The sequence below is a fragment of the Kogia breviceps genome, chromosome 8 (assembly GCF_026419965.1).
Source record: "Kogia breviceps isolate mKogBre1 chromosome 8, mKogBre1 haplotype 1, whole genome shotgun sequence".
Classification (NCBI taxonomy): domain Eukaryota; kingdom Metazoa; phylum Chordata; class Mammalia; order Artiodactyla; family Physeteridae; genus Kogia; species Kogia breviceps.
In genome coordinates, this window is record NC_081317.1 from 116,261,554 (window position 1) to 116,278,494 (window position 16,941).

The window sequence follows — 16,941 nt, forward strand, 5'->3', positions numbered from 1 at the left end:
TATTAAACATTTGTCCAATGGCATATTTATGTCGCCATTGAAATATTTATGAAGTATTAATGTTTTTTATGAAGCTTTATTTTTTTAGAGCAAGTTATAAAATTTTAAGAGCAGTATTATCTCAATTATTTAAAAAAAGAAACAAGTAGGAAAATACTGACTATGCTAAATGTTAGCTGAGGCTGCTTCTAGGTGGTGGGATATGATCATCTCTGTATCTTTCCATACTATTCAGACTTTCTAAAATTAATGTACATTACAGCTTTATATTCAGAAATTAAAAAATAAAATTGGAGGGTAAGGAGAATGACCTCATCCAAGACAGATATTACTCAGCAGAATCGGGTCGCATCCTTGCAGTAACTGCTCCTCAAGCTCCCATCTCCTGTTTCCTTGGCTGTTTCCCTCATTCCTGGTCTTGGCTACTGCTTTTGATGCCCCACCCCCGCCCCTGTAACATCACCAGGTGAGGTCCTTGTTTCAGCTGAGCTTGGTCCCCTAATCAAGTACTCTGCGCTTTGCTGCTGTGTCATTTGTCATTTCCTGGTAATAACACTCCTTGCTCAGAATTTTAGGTCTGATCAACTCTGTGATCTTCTAAAAATAAAATGATTAGAGCAGCTATTTGAAGGAGGCTGATCTGTAGCAAGACATCTGGAAGACTGGAGTGTAATAAAGACAACATGATGCTTCTACCTCTTTGTGTGGATACAGGAGTCTCCGTGTGTCCAGGACTCTTCAGTTGCCTGTGAGCTCCTGGAACACACCGCCTGCATCATCTCGGCTTTTCCAGTGCCCGATACAGTCTGATCCATAACTGGCACTTAATAAATGTTTCAAATGAGTAAATGACTAAACGGATGGAAGCAAGGGTAACTGTTTAATGGTGGTGATGGCTATTTGCTAATGGAGATCAGCCAGTCAATTAATATTTATTGAGAACCCATGATGTGCCACTTTGTGCTTGGGGCCAGATTCCACAAAATTGTAGTAGAAAAAAAGTGGATTGGTGCATCAGAGGGACCTGTAATCCAGTGTAAATGTGAAGGCTCAGGCATCTGTGAAGCCTTTTTAAGAGGCGTTTGGATGATCCTCCTAGTGCTAACTAAAGGATAAATGGTCAAAGGATAAATGGTCCCAGGGCTACTGATCTGGATTAAGCATAGCTGGACAGACCAGGCAGAGTTTAGTCACTGTTTAGCTGGTAGTGTGCCAGGGTCCAGTGGTCACAGATAGGGTCTGCATGCAGTATCAAAGATTAACTCAAGGACTTCCCTGGTGGTCCAGCGGTTAAGAATCCACCTGCCAATGCAGGGGACACAGGTTCGAGCCCTAGTCCGGGAAGATCCCACATGCCGCGGGGCAACTAAGCCCTTGCACCACAACTGCTGAGTCCGTGCGCCTGGAGCCCGTGCTCTGCAACAAGAGAAGCCACTGCAATGAGAAGCCCGCACACCACAATGAAGAGTAGCCCCCGCTCGCCGCATCTAGAGAAAGTCCACATGCAGCAGCGAAGACCCAGTGCAGCCAAAAAAACACAAAACATACACACACACAACACCAAAAAAAACCTGAAGTGGATTGCATCAAGGATTTTACATTTAAAAGAAAAGATGAATTCAACAGCTCATCTGCACTCCATCAGTGTAGCAACCACCTGGGACCAGCTCTGTCTGAAGCTGCCTCTGACTTTTGATCTGGCAACATAGACAAAAATGGACCCTTCCCACCTCTCCCTGTCCTCTGGGTTTAACACAGTCACCTGGGTTTCCCTAATTAGGTCCCTCAGGATCAACAGTCCCTACAAGAAGTCCTTTCTGCCAGGACAGGCTAGGAACCTGAATGCCCTAGGGGCTCTGGGCCTTCTCAATGCTGCTGCTACCCTCCAGCGGTGGGCAGTGCCTTGTCAGGAGCTCATTCCTGATTGGTAGTGTTAATGGTTCCCACATCCAGAGCCTCACCCTGCTTCAGTAGGCGTCTGGTTTCACCCCAGGACCTGGAAATTCCAAGTGCCTCCGTCTTGTCTTTTATTTGCAGCAGCTCTCGTAAGAAATGCAGAAAGAGGTGTTTATTCCAGAGGCCAGATGTCACGTCTGTTGTCTTGAAAGCATTAAAAAGATTGGAAATAAATATTCCTTTTAAAATCTTATCTTGGATCAGGAGCTTAAATGTAGCTGAATCCTAGAATCAATCACTCTTAAGGAATACAGAGGAATTCTGATTCCATTTTCATTGTCTTTTACTAATCCATGTTTCACTAACAGCTTAACCCTAAATAGTAATCCCAGTGACTTTTAGCTCTAAAAAAGATATTCGTTTGGTAGCTACTATTTTTGCAGTGTGTGTTTTCTCAGTCTGTACTGCGATTAGCATCCTCTTCTATTTTAGCATTTTACTGGGTCTGAGAGCCTTCAACTATGCGATCTTAAACATTTCACTGATTTTACTTGTCAATTCCCCTGTTTTCATACAGAGAATTTTCCTTCAGAAGTCCACCAGCACCATCACCAACAAAAATATCTGTTTTAAAGTATGTTGGTGATAATTGTGTTACCCAAATTTGGCAAAAAAATATAATAATCCAAAGAATTACTATCTTTTCCCCCAGCAAGGTCAACAATCTTATACAAATCTATGGACACGCTGTAGCTTAATTCTAGGCAGACTTTAGTTGGTCTCACTGACAAACTTTTATTAACAAAAAAGAATACCTTTCAAAGATACAGATCTCAAGAGGCTCTTATTTAAAACCGACTCAGTGAAGTAAAACAAAAGCTTGGGTGGACAGAAATTGTGTGATTTCAAACCACTGAAGATGAATCAGTGCTGGGCAAGAAAAACGCGGTAGGGGAGGGACAGAAAGAGGAATGTTTTAAACGAATACAGACGAAGGAGCACCGGCCTTGCCCCAGTGAAGGCCTGGGGAGGAGGGAGACCTCCGCAGTGTCCGAGTCTGGGCCGGTGTCCATGTGCCCCCGGAGAAGCCCAGGCGGGTCAGCCCGCGGGACGCGCACGCGCGTACGAAGGGCACACCTGCCCGACTGGTCTGGTGGGCGGGGCCTCGGCCGCGCGCTCGGTTGTGGAGGCGGGGCCTTCCCTATATTTGTGTGCGCCGCGGCGCGGAGAGGTGATTGGTCGCTCTTCAACCGGAAGCAGTCGGCGTCGCACGTGCTCTCGGCGGGACGGGCTTCTTCCTGCAGCGGCTACAGGATGGCGGGCGGCGGCGGGAAACGCAGGCCTGGCGGGGAGGGGCCGCAGGTACCGCGCGGAGGTCCGAGGGCGGCCCGGCACGTTTGCCCCCAGCCGGAGCGGAGAGGGGCGCCTCGCGTCCCTGCGTCCCCCGGGGGCGGGCCCGGGGCGGGTTACAGCCCGGGGTTCCCCCGGGGCCGGTTTGGCGCAGTCAGGGACCCTCCCCCGGGGAGCGGGTTCACTCAGCCCGGTGCCCCCACAACACGCTCCCCCAACACTCTGGTCCGGCCGGCCCCGCCGAGTGTAGAAAGAGCCGCGGACGCCCCGGAAGGAGGGCGTCCCCGAAGGCGGGAGACGCGGCGGAGGGGTGGCCGGGCACAGCGCCGAGCTCGGCCGCGGGGAGGCCGGGGTGGGGACCGAGGGGCGCTGACCTCGGAGGGGCGTCGGTTTCGGCTTTCCTGCGACCTCACACGTTCTGTCACCACTGCAAGAGCAGCAGGGAGTCAAGCCGGAAAGAAGTAGAGGTTTCCAAAACTCTCTCTGGCTGCGCTGTCGGCTGGGTGGGGTGAGACGGTGCAGGAGGGCCGCGTTCTGGGCGTTCTTTACCCCGGTCCCGCTCTCCAGAAACAGAAGGGTGAAGGGTAAGGGCAGCCCCTGAAGGGCACAGCCTTCCTAAACTCTAGTTATTAGGGATTTCGTGATGCAGCCAGCGTGTGAGCTCAGGCAAAGCTGAAAACACCCTTTTCTGCCTTTGAAAGGGCAGTGAACTACTTTGACAGAGTGTTAGTCTTAGAAATAAAGCATCAAAAATTACGATGCGTCTACAGAGACTATGGCCAACAGTAATAGTAAGCATTTATGTATTCTGTGCTAGCACTGTTGGTGTATTTTTACAAGTAATTTATTCCTTGTAACAACCCTGTGTTAGAGGTACTATATACGCCTTTTTTTGTAGATAAGAGAACGGCACAGAGAGGTTAGGTAACTTGCCCAAGGTGACAGAGCTGGAAATGGGGAGAGTCAAGAATCAACCAGGGCCGCCTAACCATTATGCAAAACTGCCTTTCAGCAAGGTAGATTTAAGGCTCTTCTTTCTAACATCTTAAGTTTGAGCCAGTCTTTGGAAGTCTCACCAAAAGGCGGGCGTACACACAGAGGGGAGGCTGGGTCAGGACTTGACATGCTCCTGCTGTTGTGTGTTTGCAGTTGAGGAGACAGCATGAAGTGATTGGATCTGCTGGGCGGCCAGCCCACCTGGGGTTAAATGCCTGTTCTCCCACTTTCTAGTTAGGGACCCAGGGGAAGTCACCTAACCTCAGTTTTCTTGTCTGTAGAATGTGGATAACAGAATCTAGCTCATAAGGAATTTCTAAGGACTAAATGAGTTAATCCATAGAAGGAGTTTAGCACAGTGGCTTGGCACGATAGTAAGTGCATAACAAGTAGTAATTACTTTTTTTACTGTTACGTTTATTACTGTTTGCTATTATCACCATCAATTTTTGGATCCATATTTGAACAGCCTTCGTGTTCAATTTAATTTTTTATGACCTCAGATAGACATGTTATAACCCTTGGCGTGATACACTGTGATTCTTGGTCATGGTCCTGTTTTACCTTATTTGTTTAATAATAGGACAAACACCTGTGAGGCCGTTGCCCAGGCCAAGCACTGAAAGGCTGACCGTGGCTCTCCATCTCCACGTTGCTCACCTGTGCTGTCTGCCTAACCCCTTTCTGTCGACCCCATTCGGTGTAGCTACGATCCTGAACTGTTTTCCTCTGTCGTCTTTTTATGGCTTTATCACCCATGAGTTTATGCCTGAACAGTACTTTTTGAACTTCATAAAAAGGCTGTCATGCTGCATATAATCTTCAGGGACTTTTTTCTTCATTCAGCATTATATTATTAAGATTGATCTGTATTGTGTGTGGCTCTATTTCCTTTTCACCAAGCGTAATGTTCCATTGTTTGAAAGTCCTGTAACCATTCTCCTGTCAATAGGCATTTTCATTTGTCCTCTTTTCCACTAGTAAAACAATGCCATCAAGAACATTCTTGTATATGTCATCTGGTTCATAAATACAGTTTGCAGACTTTGAACAATACCCAAAATAACATCAATAAACTTGAGCCTGCTGGAAGCATGTAAATATGAGAACCGTCAGGTTAGAATTTCTCAGCCGTGACCCCTGTGTACCTCTGGGCTAGGCAGGTGTTTGTTGAGGGGCCTCTCCTGTGCACTGTACGATGTTTAGCAGCATCCCTGGCCTCTACCCACTGAACGCCAGCAGCACCCCCCCCCCTCAAGTTTGTACAACCAAAAAGGTCTCCAGATACTGCTAGACCTGTCCCCTTGGGGGCAGAATACCTCCGGGTTGGGCAGCACTGATGTACTGATAGCTGGAAAGGAAGGACAGGAAGGAAAGGATCCAGGTTCCCAGAAAGAACAACGCGCACGGCCGCTCCCAAGACTGAAGATGCGTACCCTCCAGCCAAGCGTTTTATTTTTGTGCGAATAGGTCACAGATGTAATAAGCATTCTAAAGCCTAGCATACTTGCAGAATGAACCTGTACTGCACAGCTGCTGGAGCTGAGTTTTATAACCTAGTCTGGCCTTAAACGACCTTTTCTGAAATCTTTGTTTTAACTGGTAAATCCCCTTGCATCCAGTTATTTCTGGCAATTTGCTTCTGGTGTGGTCACTGAGTCTGTTTAAACGGCAAAACCTGCCATTTTCACATTCCTCTTTTCTTGCTATTTACCTTTTCTTTTATACTTTCTGGTTTTTTGTTGTCTGCATTTCCATTATCTTAGGGAAATATGTTTAAAGAGTTGCTTTGTTTGTCCCTCTTGACACCTATATATTATAAACTGTCCTTTCCTTTTTTTCCTCGCCCAAAAGAATCCCCAGATTTTACTCAAATACCATTTATAGAGTTTTAAAGGAAACTCACAGAGTTGGGGTCAACGAAAATGATCAATATTATTAAGCAGTCCAAGTTGCTGAAATTACTTTGGGAGAAACAAAGTTTTGTGTGTGGATTTTCAGGGTGAAAAAGCAGTCGCCGTGAAGAAGGGGAAATGCTGTGAAGCTGACGTGCCCAGTGACCTTCGAAGAGAAGTAGAAAGTCGTTACAGGCTTTCTCTGCCTGAAGATTTCTATCACTTCTGGAGGTTCTGTGAAGGACTTGATCCCGAACGGCCAGCCGGTGAGTGGCTCCAGAATCTGGCTCTGGCTTCTGCCAGTGGAAAAGACGGTAGGAAACTGGACCCAGGATCTAAACATTTCACGGAAAAAGGAACTTTTCCAAAGATGTTTCAAATGAGAGAAATAAAATGTTATCCTAGCGAGGCTACATCATTCCACAACATGCTCTGATGAGAGTTTGAAAGAAAACAAGCACATACTTCTGTGTGTTCCGGGACTTTTGGTATGACTTAGGAGTGCTGCTCCTGGGAACTTGTCTTAAGGGTTAGGTGAACCCAAACTATGTGAAATGATACTGAAACAAAAAGCAGAAAGTGGCTTAAATGAGCATCAGGTACACATCTTTCAGTGGACATATATAGTTTTAAGAGAATCAGGCAGATTTTTAAGCGATGACAAAGTATCATGCCTGGAATATTTCAAAAGAAGAAAGGAGAGTGTGTAGCATATGCTACCGTTAGTATTTTTAGGTCAAGAATACACACACATCCCTACATAACTTCCTATGTGCGTATACTATCTCTGAAAAGGTACACTAAAAACTGATAATGCTGTAACAGTTACTTTTCGTTGTTACCTTTTTGTACTGTTCAGTCCCAGAGACTGCTGGCGAAAATGTGTGCTGGGAGGTAACTGCATTTTGGCGGTGTATCAGAATGCCGCGGCCGTGCAGCACCTTCTCTAAAAGCGCTCATGGGTGTGTGCGCAAGCGCGCGTTAGCAGAGATGTTCACGGAAGCACCGTCTCGAATAAAAAAGAAACAGTAAACGCCTAGCAATGTCAGACATATTAAAGAAGCATTTAATAGCATGGGAAACTATTCAGAAGATTTAAATGAGGACAGGGTGAAGAACAAAAAAACACTACAAAACAGCATGATCTCCCTGTCAAACATCTATATATTTATGTCTGTTCGTAGAGGGGGGGAATTAAACTGTCCCCATGCTTTTTTTTCACATTGTTACCTCTTCCAAGAATTTTCTTCCTCTCTCCATCCTTACCTCCTTGCATATCCAGGCCCTGCCTGAAGTGCTTGCCTCCCTCTTAGAGAAGCACGAAGGCCCCTCTGATGCCGTAAACGTGTACATTTGAGCGGATGTGGTGACTTATCTGTGGACGGGAGAAGAAGGTGGGCTCATCCAGGATCAGGGTGAGCCGGATGGATGGTCAGGGAGGCAATGAGCCGAGAGTGATAGGTAGCTGAGGTCGAGGGAAGGGGAGGGAAATACTTCCATTAAACACATTTTTCGTTAAATTATTCGCCCTCATGTGCTGTCTGTTGCCTCTCCCTTGGTCTGGATGTGCTACAAATATTTGAGGCCGACAGCAGCATAGTAATGAGACAGGGTAAAGGTTTGCAGTACATAGGAACACAAAACAGTCTTGTTTTGGGCAAAATAAGAAACAGCAGGAATGTTTGAAATGTCATCAGTGTTTGTAAAGTTAAGAGGAGATCCTAAAGGTACGTGCCACATCTTCGTTGCTCTAATTTCTTTTCCATTGAGTATTTACAACTGACATCTTCACGTGTAACCGAAGACGTCTTTCTTTTCCTTTAGAAGCTCTTTTTTAAGACAACTGCTTAGAAATATTTTCTGAATGAAAGGCAGTATTTCCTGTCTGCCTCCAGAAAGGCACTGTCTAAATAAACATGTTTCATTTACAGATTCACTTTCTGCAAGCCTTGGACTTCGATTAGTGGGTCCTTATGATATCCTTGCCGGAAAACATAAAAGGAAGAAGAAGTCAGCAAGCCTGAATTTTAACCTTCACTGGAGATTTTACTATGATCCTCCTGAGTTCCAGACCATTATTATTGGAGATGGTAAAACTGAGTTCCACATGGGGTATTTCAGGTAAAGGGCCTCTTCTTCTCCTACAATGCAGCTGCCGCCCCTGTAGTGAGTGTAAGCAGGTGTGGGGGGGGGCCGCGCACCCTCTCCCGCCGGGCACACAGGCTGCCTGCCCTTCTCACCTCCTCACCTACCCTGGGATGGGTGAACTCGTGAGGCTGAACCTCTCCAGCTTTTCCTCTGTAGTTATAAACTTTTTTTTTTCCTTTTGAGTTCAGAAAAGCTCTTTTAGCCTAGGAAAGGTAATTTAGAGCAGCTGCTGTGGCTTAAGTTGGCCCTGTGCTTCCAGGGGCCATAGAATTAAGAATGCGCTTTGGAGGCAGGCTGGTCCCACTTATTACCTGGCTGACCGTGTGCCAGTGACTTTCTGTGACTCGGTTTCCTGTCCTGTGATCATCAGACACGCCTCACGGGAATGTGGGGAGGGCTAAATGATACATGCAGGAAGCTTGGACTGTTAGAAGTAGAGCAGGGGGTGGGGGGTGGCTCCTCCACTTGGAGCGGTGCTGTCACTGACAGCGAGGCTCGGAGGAGAGGGCGTGGAGGAGGAGGGGTGCAGGGGTGCCGGGGAGCCGTGGACACGCGGACACGCGGGGCTGGGAGCTGGGGCGCCTGGGTCTGCTGGCTTCCCGCCGCCTCCCCGGGACCTCGGCCGAGTCCCTTCCTCTCTGTCGGTTTCCTCAGTCGTAGAGTAAAGGGATTTGGTTGTAGATGTGAACTGGCTCCTTTCGCTGCCAATGTTTTATGATCCTTTCTGTCCTGTTTCTTTTGGTTTTTCCACCTTTCTTTTTTTCACAGACTATTAAACTGCGGTAGAGATGATTGTGTATAATTTCACCTCCTTTTGACAAGCTTTATTCCCTCTTTCTTTGTATTCAGGTATAAAAGTAACTAGGTCCTAAGAATCTTAATTTCAGGTTCTGTTATATAAATAAGATTTGTCATAAGTATTCGTAAGAAAACTAGAGCTTAAACCTGGCAAATTCATTGGAATTTTTTGAAACATGCAGATATAATTTGTTGTTTATAGACCTAAAATTCTACTTTGCTGATAATACAAATTATGGGCAGCTAAATTTTTAATATCTTTTGCTTAAACAGGGATTCTCCTGATGAACTTCCTGTATTTGTCGGTACAAATGAAGCAAAGAAAAATTGTATAATTGTTCAAAATGGAGATAATGTGTTTGCTGCAGTCAAGTAAGAAAATGTTTTATTTCAGTATGTCTCCTATTTATGTTGGTTTACAATTTTTGTACTCTATCAGTCCATCTCTGAGGGGAAATGAGGTAATCAAAAATTTTTAGATACCTGGAGATCATTTACATGACTTTTGCAGGCATCTTATCCACACTTCAACTTTTCGCCAAACAACAGACCTCTCTTATAACTAATGAAAATATGACTTAATCTGACCTTGTTTGTCACGTGGCAAACTCAAAAGATTTATAGGCATCTTCGGTCAAACACAGTCCTGAAGAGTTCGTTCCGAGAACCCGTGACGGAAGGTTGGGTGTGGTGAAGCCAAGGTCGGCACATCACGGGGGGCTGGCCGCTGGGGAGCCGCAGCTGCACGCGTGCTCCGGGCCGGGGACCGCGTGGTCTGGCAGGACCTGCGCTGGTGAGAGGGGGCCCCTGCCCGCCGCCCCTCCACCCAGGAGGCTGAGACCTCCGCATGCGGGTGGGGCTGGAGCTGGACCCCCACCCCACCCCAGGTCAAGGTCAGGGCCCGAGTGGGGCATCGGCCCCGCCCGGAGCACGAGCTGAAGCGCAGGGCGGGTGGTGCAGCAGAGCAGGGGCGGCTCAAAGCCCAGCCCGGGAGCCGCCCACGGTGCGGTGTGCGGACACAGACACCATCCGGAGCCTCCACAGCAGCTGGGCCTTGGACACTCTAATAAAATGAAGAAAGCACATTCATCACCTTGAGCAAAATAAGTAGGCCATGTTTTTTTAATTACTTGATTTATTTATTCGTTTTTGGCAGTGTTGGGTCTTCTTGCTGCATGCAGGCTTTCTCTAGTTGTGTCAAGCGGGGGCTACTCTTCACTGCAGTGGCTTCTCGTTGCAGAGCACGGGCTGTAGGTGTGCAGGCTCAGTAGTTGTGGCATGCGGGCTTCAGTAGTTGTGGCTCGCGGGCTCTAGAGCACAGGCTCAGTAGTTGTCACTCGCGGGCTCTAGAGCACAGGCTCAGTAGTTGTGGCTCGCGGGCTCTAGAGCACAGGCTCAGTAGTTGTGGCGTGTGGGCTTGTGGCTCGCGGGCTCTAGAGCACAGGCTCAGTAGTTGTGGCATGTGGGCTTCAGTAGTTGTGGCTCTCGGGCTCTAGAGCGTAGGCTCAGTAGTTGTGGCGTGTGGACTTTAGTAGTTGTGGCATGGGGGCTTCAGTAGCTGTGGCTCGCAGACTCTAGAGCACAGGCTCAGTAGTTGTGGCGCACGGCTCTAGAGTGCAGGCTCATTAGTTGTGGTGTGTGGGCTTCAGTAGTTGTGGCATGTGGGCTTCAGTAGTTGTGGCACGCAGGCTTAAGTAGTTGTGGTTCACGGGCTCTAGAGCACAGGCTCAGTAGTTGTGGCATGTGGGCTTCAGTAGTTGTGGCATGCGGGCTTCAGTAGTTGTGGCCCACGGGCTCTAGAGCGCAGGCTTAGTAGTTGTGGCGTGCGGGCTTCAGTAGTTGTGGCTCTCGGGCTCTAGAGCACCGGCTCAGTAGTTGTGGCCTGTGGACTTCAGTAATTGTGGCTCGCAGGCTCTAGAGCACAGGTTCAGTAGTTGTGGCACATGGTCTCAGTAGTTGTGGCACACGGGCTTCAGTAGTTTTGACTCTCAGGCTTTACAGCGCAGGCTCAGTAGTTGTGGTGCATGGGCTTAGTTGCTCCGTGGTATGTGGGAATCTTCCCGGACCAGGGTTCGAACCCATGTCCCCAGCGCTGGCCTGTGGATTCTTAACCACTGTGCCACCAGGGAAGTCCCTACCCTACTTTTTAAAAAGACTTTCATTCCCTGTGATTTAACAGCACAAATTTGCAGTAAACAGAAAACTAAGTCGATCAGTGCACCTGCTGAGCTGCTGTGTGCATACCGGTGTATCTAAAGGGCATGGGAGATGTCCCAGAAAGGCTCTTTTTTTTTTCTCTTCTGATACCTCTGAAATTTATAGAAAACGTTGCTTGCTGTTTATAATTTATAGTTCTTTACACCCTTCAGATTTATTGTTGAATTTAAATTGGTGCTGTCTTTACTGGAAACAACTATAGTTATTTCCTTACTGTCTGTCTCTTGCACTAACGTGTGAGTTCCTGAGGGCAGAGGCTTTTTCTTGTGCACAGCACCTTTCTTGTAGATGCTCGGTGAATCATTCCACAAACACTCTGACAGCAAAAACAACTAACTTGTCTTTAGTCCTAGTGGTCTTACAAAAAAAAGAAAGATACAGTTCTTAACAAAAATAATGCAAGATCGTTCTGGTATTTTTTTAGCTGACTGGAGAACACAGAAAAGGAAATAGAAAACAAAAATACATAGGTGATAGATTTATAACTTAGGTGAAGACCAGCAAGTGAGTATATTTGAGTACCTAATGCTATTTCACACAAAAAATGTTCTGCACCTCCAGTAATTTATCTCAAACATAAAGGTACAAAGGTTATTATACTTTTCAAGTGTTACAGTATATATAGTATACTTTTTTGAGACTTTCCTTAAGTCAGCTAATCAAAACAATTTCTATATCAGCCTCAGTAATGTCTTTTTTTTTGTTTGTTTTTTGCGGTACGCGGGCCTCTCACTGTTGTGGCCTCTCCCGTTGCGGAGCACAGGCTCCGGACGCGCAGGCTCAGCGGCCACGGCTCACGGGCCCAGCCGCTCCGCGGCACGTGGGATCCTCCCGGACCGGGGCACGAACCCGCGTCCCCTGCATCGGCAGGCGGACTCTCAACTACTGCGCCACCAGGGAAGCCCAGTAATGTCTTTTAAGGCACACCGTTTGTTATACACAAATTATTTTTATGCCCAGGGAAACTAGTTCTCTTTGTGTAAGATTTAATAGTAGCCAAAGAAATGCAAATTCAGCTAGCAAAGATGAGTAAAGATTAAAGAATGGTAATACCCAAGGATGGTTAGGTTATAAGAAACCTTTCTGACATGTGTTAATTGGTAAGATGTTTGTGGAAAGCAGTTGGAATAGGGTTGTTTAAGTATTTTTTCAAAGATTTCTTAACAGATAATGAACATTGCCAGCTAATATGCTATACCTTAAATCAGCAATTCCATTTCTAGCTATTTATCTGAAGAAATTTTGGATGGGTACACATATATCTGTGTATATTTTAGATTATTTATAAAAAGGAAAAGTTAGAAAAAACATATCCAGCAGTTAGAGAAAATTAGGTAACTAAATAGAAAATGTCCATAAAGTGTAACACCAGGATATTGATATGTTGTTTTGGGAAGGAGTTGATACATTATGTGAAGAGGTCAAATAACAGAACAGTGTGGAACGGTTCCCTTTTCACATCCTCTAATGCACATGGAGAGAAATCTAGATAGATTGAAAGTTTTAAAATACTTATCTTTAGACAACAAAATTAGAAATGATTTTCTTTTTATTCTGTTCTTTTCCCTAAAATAATTGTAGCAATAGTTTGGACCTCACATACGTCCTAAAAGGTCTCAGGGGTTCCTGGGGTCCACAGACCACTATTTGACCACTGCTGTTTAGTTAATGGTTTCAAACCTGACTGCACACAGAAGCCTCCCAGCCTCGTGGTTAGGAGCTTCACCTCAGCTCCACTTCAGCACGTCTAGATCAGGACTCGGGAACGTTCTTTAAATATACACGTTCCAGGGCTTCCCTGGTGGCGCAGCGGTTGAGAGTCCGCCTGCCGATGCGGGGGACACGGGTTCGTGCCCCGGTCCGGGAGGATCCCACGTGCCGCGGAGCGGCTGGGCCCGTGAGCCGTGGCCGCTGAGCCTGCGCGTCCGGAGCCTGTGCTCCGCAACGGGAGAGGCCACAACAGTGAGAGGCTCGCGTACCACAAAAAAAAAAAAAAAAAAAAAAAAAAAACATGTTCCAGGTGTATCTTAGTGTAGATATACTTAGAGATCTCAAACCTGTACGTCTATAATTTTAATACTTAAGTTTAGAAAATTCGTTTTAAGTGAATGAACATTCATTTTAATGAACGCTTCCTTGTTCCGGGCCCAAAGCCATTCAAAACACTTGGTGCCTCTAGTACAAGAGCACGTGTAGGCAAGGTGTCAGCTCTTGGGTCGAGATGCGCTGCTAAGTCGTCTCTTTTCCTCTTGTCGGCACCCCCAGTCCTCTCTGCCACCCTCCGTCGCTGTGCTGGGTATTTTCAACCAGGAACCCAGGAGGTCCTGACGTGTAGTCGCGTTTAAAACCATTAACTAAGCAGCAGCTATCGAACAGTGGGGTGTGGCACCCCCAGGGGTGCCTGCCGACTTCCCAGGAGGCCTGTGAGCTGCAAACTCCGGGTAACGACAGGGTGTCGTTCTCACACCACAGCGCAAAGGCGGAGGCGGGTAGCCCGGCTGGCGCCTCGACGGGGTCGGGGCCGTGGGCCGTGGGTGTCACTGCGGAGCTCGGTGATGACACAGGAAAGGCGGGTCAGACCCCGGCCGCTGGGCGCGTGTCTCCTTAACGCCCCGTGTGACGGCGGGGGGCCGGGGGGAGGCACGGAAAAGGCACTTCTGCACGCTGAGGTGCTGGGGTTTGTCTCGGGGAAGAAGGTCTCGCGAGGCCGAGTTGTGAGCTCAGCTCTCTTCCACTTCGCTGAAGAGAGGGGCTGGCGGACGCTGGTCACTGTGACCTGCGTGTTTGGCCGGCACCGTCTCCGACGCACCGATGAAAACAGCTGACTGTGTTTACTGTGTGTGTTGCCAGTGTTGACACTTAAGGTTTCAAAAGCAAGCATTGGAACTGGGGAGAGTTGTAACCACCTTGTGAGCTTGACAGCTTCTCACTTCCCGAAGACTCCGCTCACGAGGCTGGCGGTACCGCTAATGAGTGAGGTTTTCCACACTGTGATAGAACGGAGTAAAGCGGACACAGTGGAAAGGGCCGCTCTTTGGGACACGTGCGTAACTTAGCGTGCCGGTGCTCTGTGCGTGGCCACTGCGGGACTCGCTCAGGGTTCACAGTCTCCCGTTAGGTTTAGCGGGACAGCACAGAACGTTCTGGCTGTTTCCGTGTGCACACTGCAGCAGAGTATTGGGTTGCAGGTTTGAAGCTGAGAGAGGAAAGCTTAATAAACCGGAATGGAAGTGGTCCTATAATGTGCTGAGGATGAGAAGACCAGCACCGAGGGCCGTCGGGAGAGGTGGTCGTCTTCTGAGAGGGCGTTTCCCGTGGGCCTGGTGAAGGCGCCAGCCTCCCGGGAGGAAGGGTGCTGTGGACAGAGAACAGCACAGTGAGGACAGCGGCCCCGGGGCCCTGGCGTCGCCGGTGTGCTTTGTCTGGTTGTTGCAGATAGAGCCTCTGGATACGCGGCTGGTGCGGTTGAAGGTGAGGTTTACTGTGATGCTGTGCTGTAATCATGAGACCGTGATTTTGGTGGTCTTGGCTTCTGTGGCACTTTAATCCACGCACACTAATTCTGTCAGCCTGGGTAAGTTGATTATCCTCTGTGCCTCAGTTTCCTGATCTGTAAAATGGGTATCAGAATAGCACCCACCGCGCCCAGCCCATAGCAAAGTGCTGAACAACGTTAGTGGCAGGCAGGAGTGGGTTTCCTCCTGGGAGCCTGGTAGTGGCTGCAGGAAGGGGACCAACTGTGTCCAGCTGGGCACTGTTTCCAGCTCTTCCTTTCACTCTTGCTCTGACGGCAAAAGTCTTTTTTAAATTTTTACTGAAGTATAGCTGATTTACAATGTTGTGTTAGTTTCAGGTGTACAACAGAGTGAATCAATATCCACTCCTTTTTAGATTCTCTTCCCACATAGGCCATTGCAGAGTATTGAGTAGAGTTCCCTGTGCTACACAGTAGGGCCTTATTAGTGATCTGTTTTGTATATGGTAGTGTGTTTATGTCAGTCCCAATTTTCCAGTTTATCCCTCCCCCTTACCCCCGGTAACCATAAGTTTGTTTTCTACATCTGTAACTATCTGTTTTGTAGATAGGTTCATTTGTACCCTTTTTTTTAGATTCCACATATAAGTGATATATGATATTTGTCTTTCTGTATCTGACTTAGTTCACTCAGTATGATAATCTCTAGGTCCATCCATGTGCTGCAAATGGCATTATTTTGTCCTTTTATAGCTGAGTAATATTCTTTATCCATTCCTGTGTCAGTGGACATTTAGGCTGCTTCCATGTCCTGGCTATTGTAAATAGTGCTGCAGTGAACATTGGGGTGCGTGTATCTTTTCGACTTAGGGTTTCCTCCAGACATATACCCAGGAGTGGGATTGCCAGATCATCTGGTAACCCTAATTTTAGTTTGTAAAGGAACCTCCATGCTGTTCTCCATAGTGGCTGCACCAGTTTGCTTTCCCACCAACATTGCAGGAGGGTTCCCTTTTCTCCACACCCTCTGCAGCATTCTTAACATAAAGCTATTTCCATAACTGGCAACAACGTATTGTACTATTCACATACCTTTAAAAAATATTTTGAATTGTGCTTTTGTATCAGCATATAGAATAGTTTTGCTTTCCTTTTATATCTTTTAAAATTTATCTTAATGCAGATTTGAAGGTAACATTGAAAAGAATCTGCTGATACTTAAGTATTCTAAACGTCCTCTGGCTCTTTAAAAGTAGAAAATCCTTTTTGGTGTCTCCACACTCTTTTCTTCCATTACGTCAGACAGGAACTTGGCTTAACCTCATTTTTGTTAATACCCTGTGTCTTTGTTGTAGACATTACAGAGATAATACAGACAAATCTTGTTTGCTGTTTCTGTGACTGGCAGCTGTTTATTAATAGTGCTTTTCTCTGGCTTGAATGACTCGTTCGGGATTTGGGGGGGCTCTGGTGGTGGTTCTGCAGTCATTCCCTTGCATGGAGTTTGAGGTCTGTAACTCGGCTCCCCATAACTTCCCAAAGTCTGTGTGCTTAGCACAGTGGCCTGCATACTAATGAGGGCTTTTACTTCTTTTTCAGATTATTTTTGATGAAAAAACTTAAAGAAGTAACAGATAAAAAGAAAACTAGTCTCTTGAAAACCATAGATGAGAAACTCACAGAAGCAGCCAGAGAACTGGGGTTCTCACTGGAACAGAGAACCGTGAAGATGAAACAGAGAGATAAGAAAGTATGATTTTCGTCTGTTAGTCTCTGACTCTTGCTGTTTGAATAGGGGGGTTTTCCTCTCTTGATTCCTTCCCACCTGCACCTTCTCTCCATCTCTCGCTGCCCTGTGCCGGGGAGAGCTGGACGCCGCCCTCGCGGGGCCCCCTCGGAGGCCGGCCGGGATCTGGCCGGGGAGGCTGGGTCACGCGACGCAGTGCCCTTGCCGCGGGTGCAGAACTCGGCCAGGCCTTCTCACTCGTTAATCTTGCTTTACCAGTTTCTCCTGTAGAAGAAGAGTGAAAGCGCCTTTGTACATAATATTTGCTTAAATTTCCTTTTTTAATGGCTAAGGTCAGTTGATTTCGTGCCAGGTGTTTTGGGGGTAGATGTGTAAAGGCCTGCCTTACAGTGCCTTACGGTTATAGCCCCTCAGGCAGT

At 47.1% G+C, this 16,941-nt stretch overlaps 1 protein-coding gene across 2 annotated transcripts in view; it reads left to right on the forward strand.

Annotated features, from left to right (window-relative positions):
* HPF1 (histone PARylation factor 1) overlaps positions 1-16,941 on the forward strand; it is an 84,796-nt gene that overhangs the window by 58,801 nt on the left and 9,054 nt on the right. The window contains exons 1-5 of one of the 2 annotated variants that reach the window (XM_059071538.2): positions 3,137-3,258; positions 6,244-6,403; positions 8,069-8,258; positions 9,357-9,455; positions 16,375-16,525. In XM_059071538.2, the coding sequence (XP_058927521.1) occupies positions 3,211-3,258; positions 6,244-6,403; positions 8,069-8,258; positions 9,357-9,455; positions 16,375-16,525 (648 nt within the window). In that variant the 5' untranslated portion in view covers positions 3,137-3,210. Of the gene's footprint in view, positions 1-3,136; positions 3,259-6,243; positions 6,404-8,068; positions 8,259-9,356; positions 9,456-16,374; positions 16,526-16,941 lie in introns of those variants that run through there. The other variant, XM_067040063.1, reaches the window with a different exon arrangement.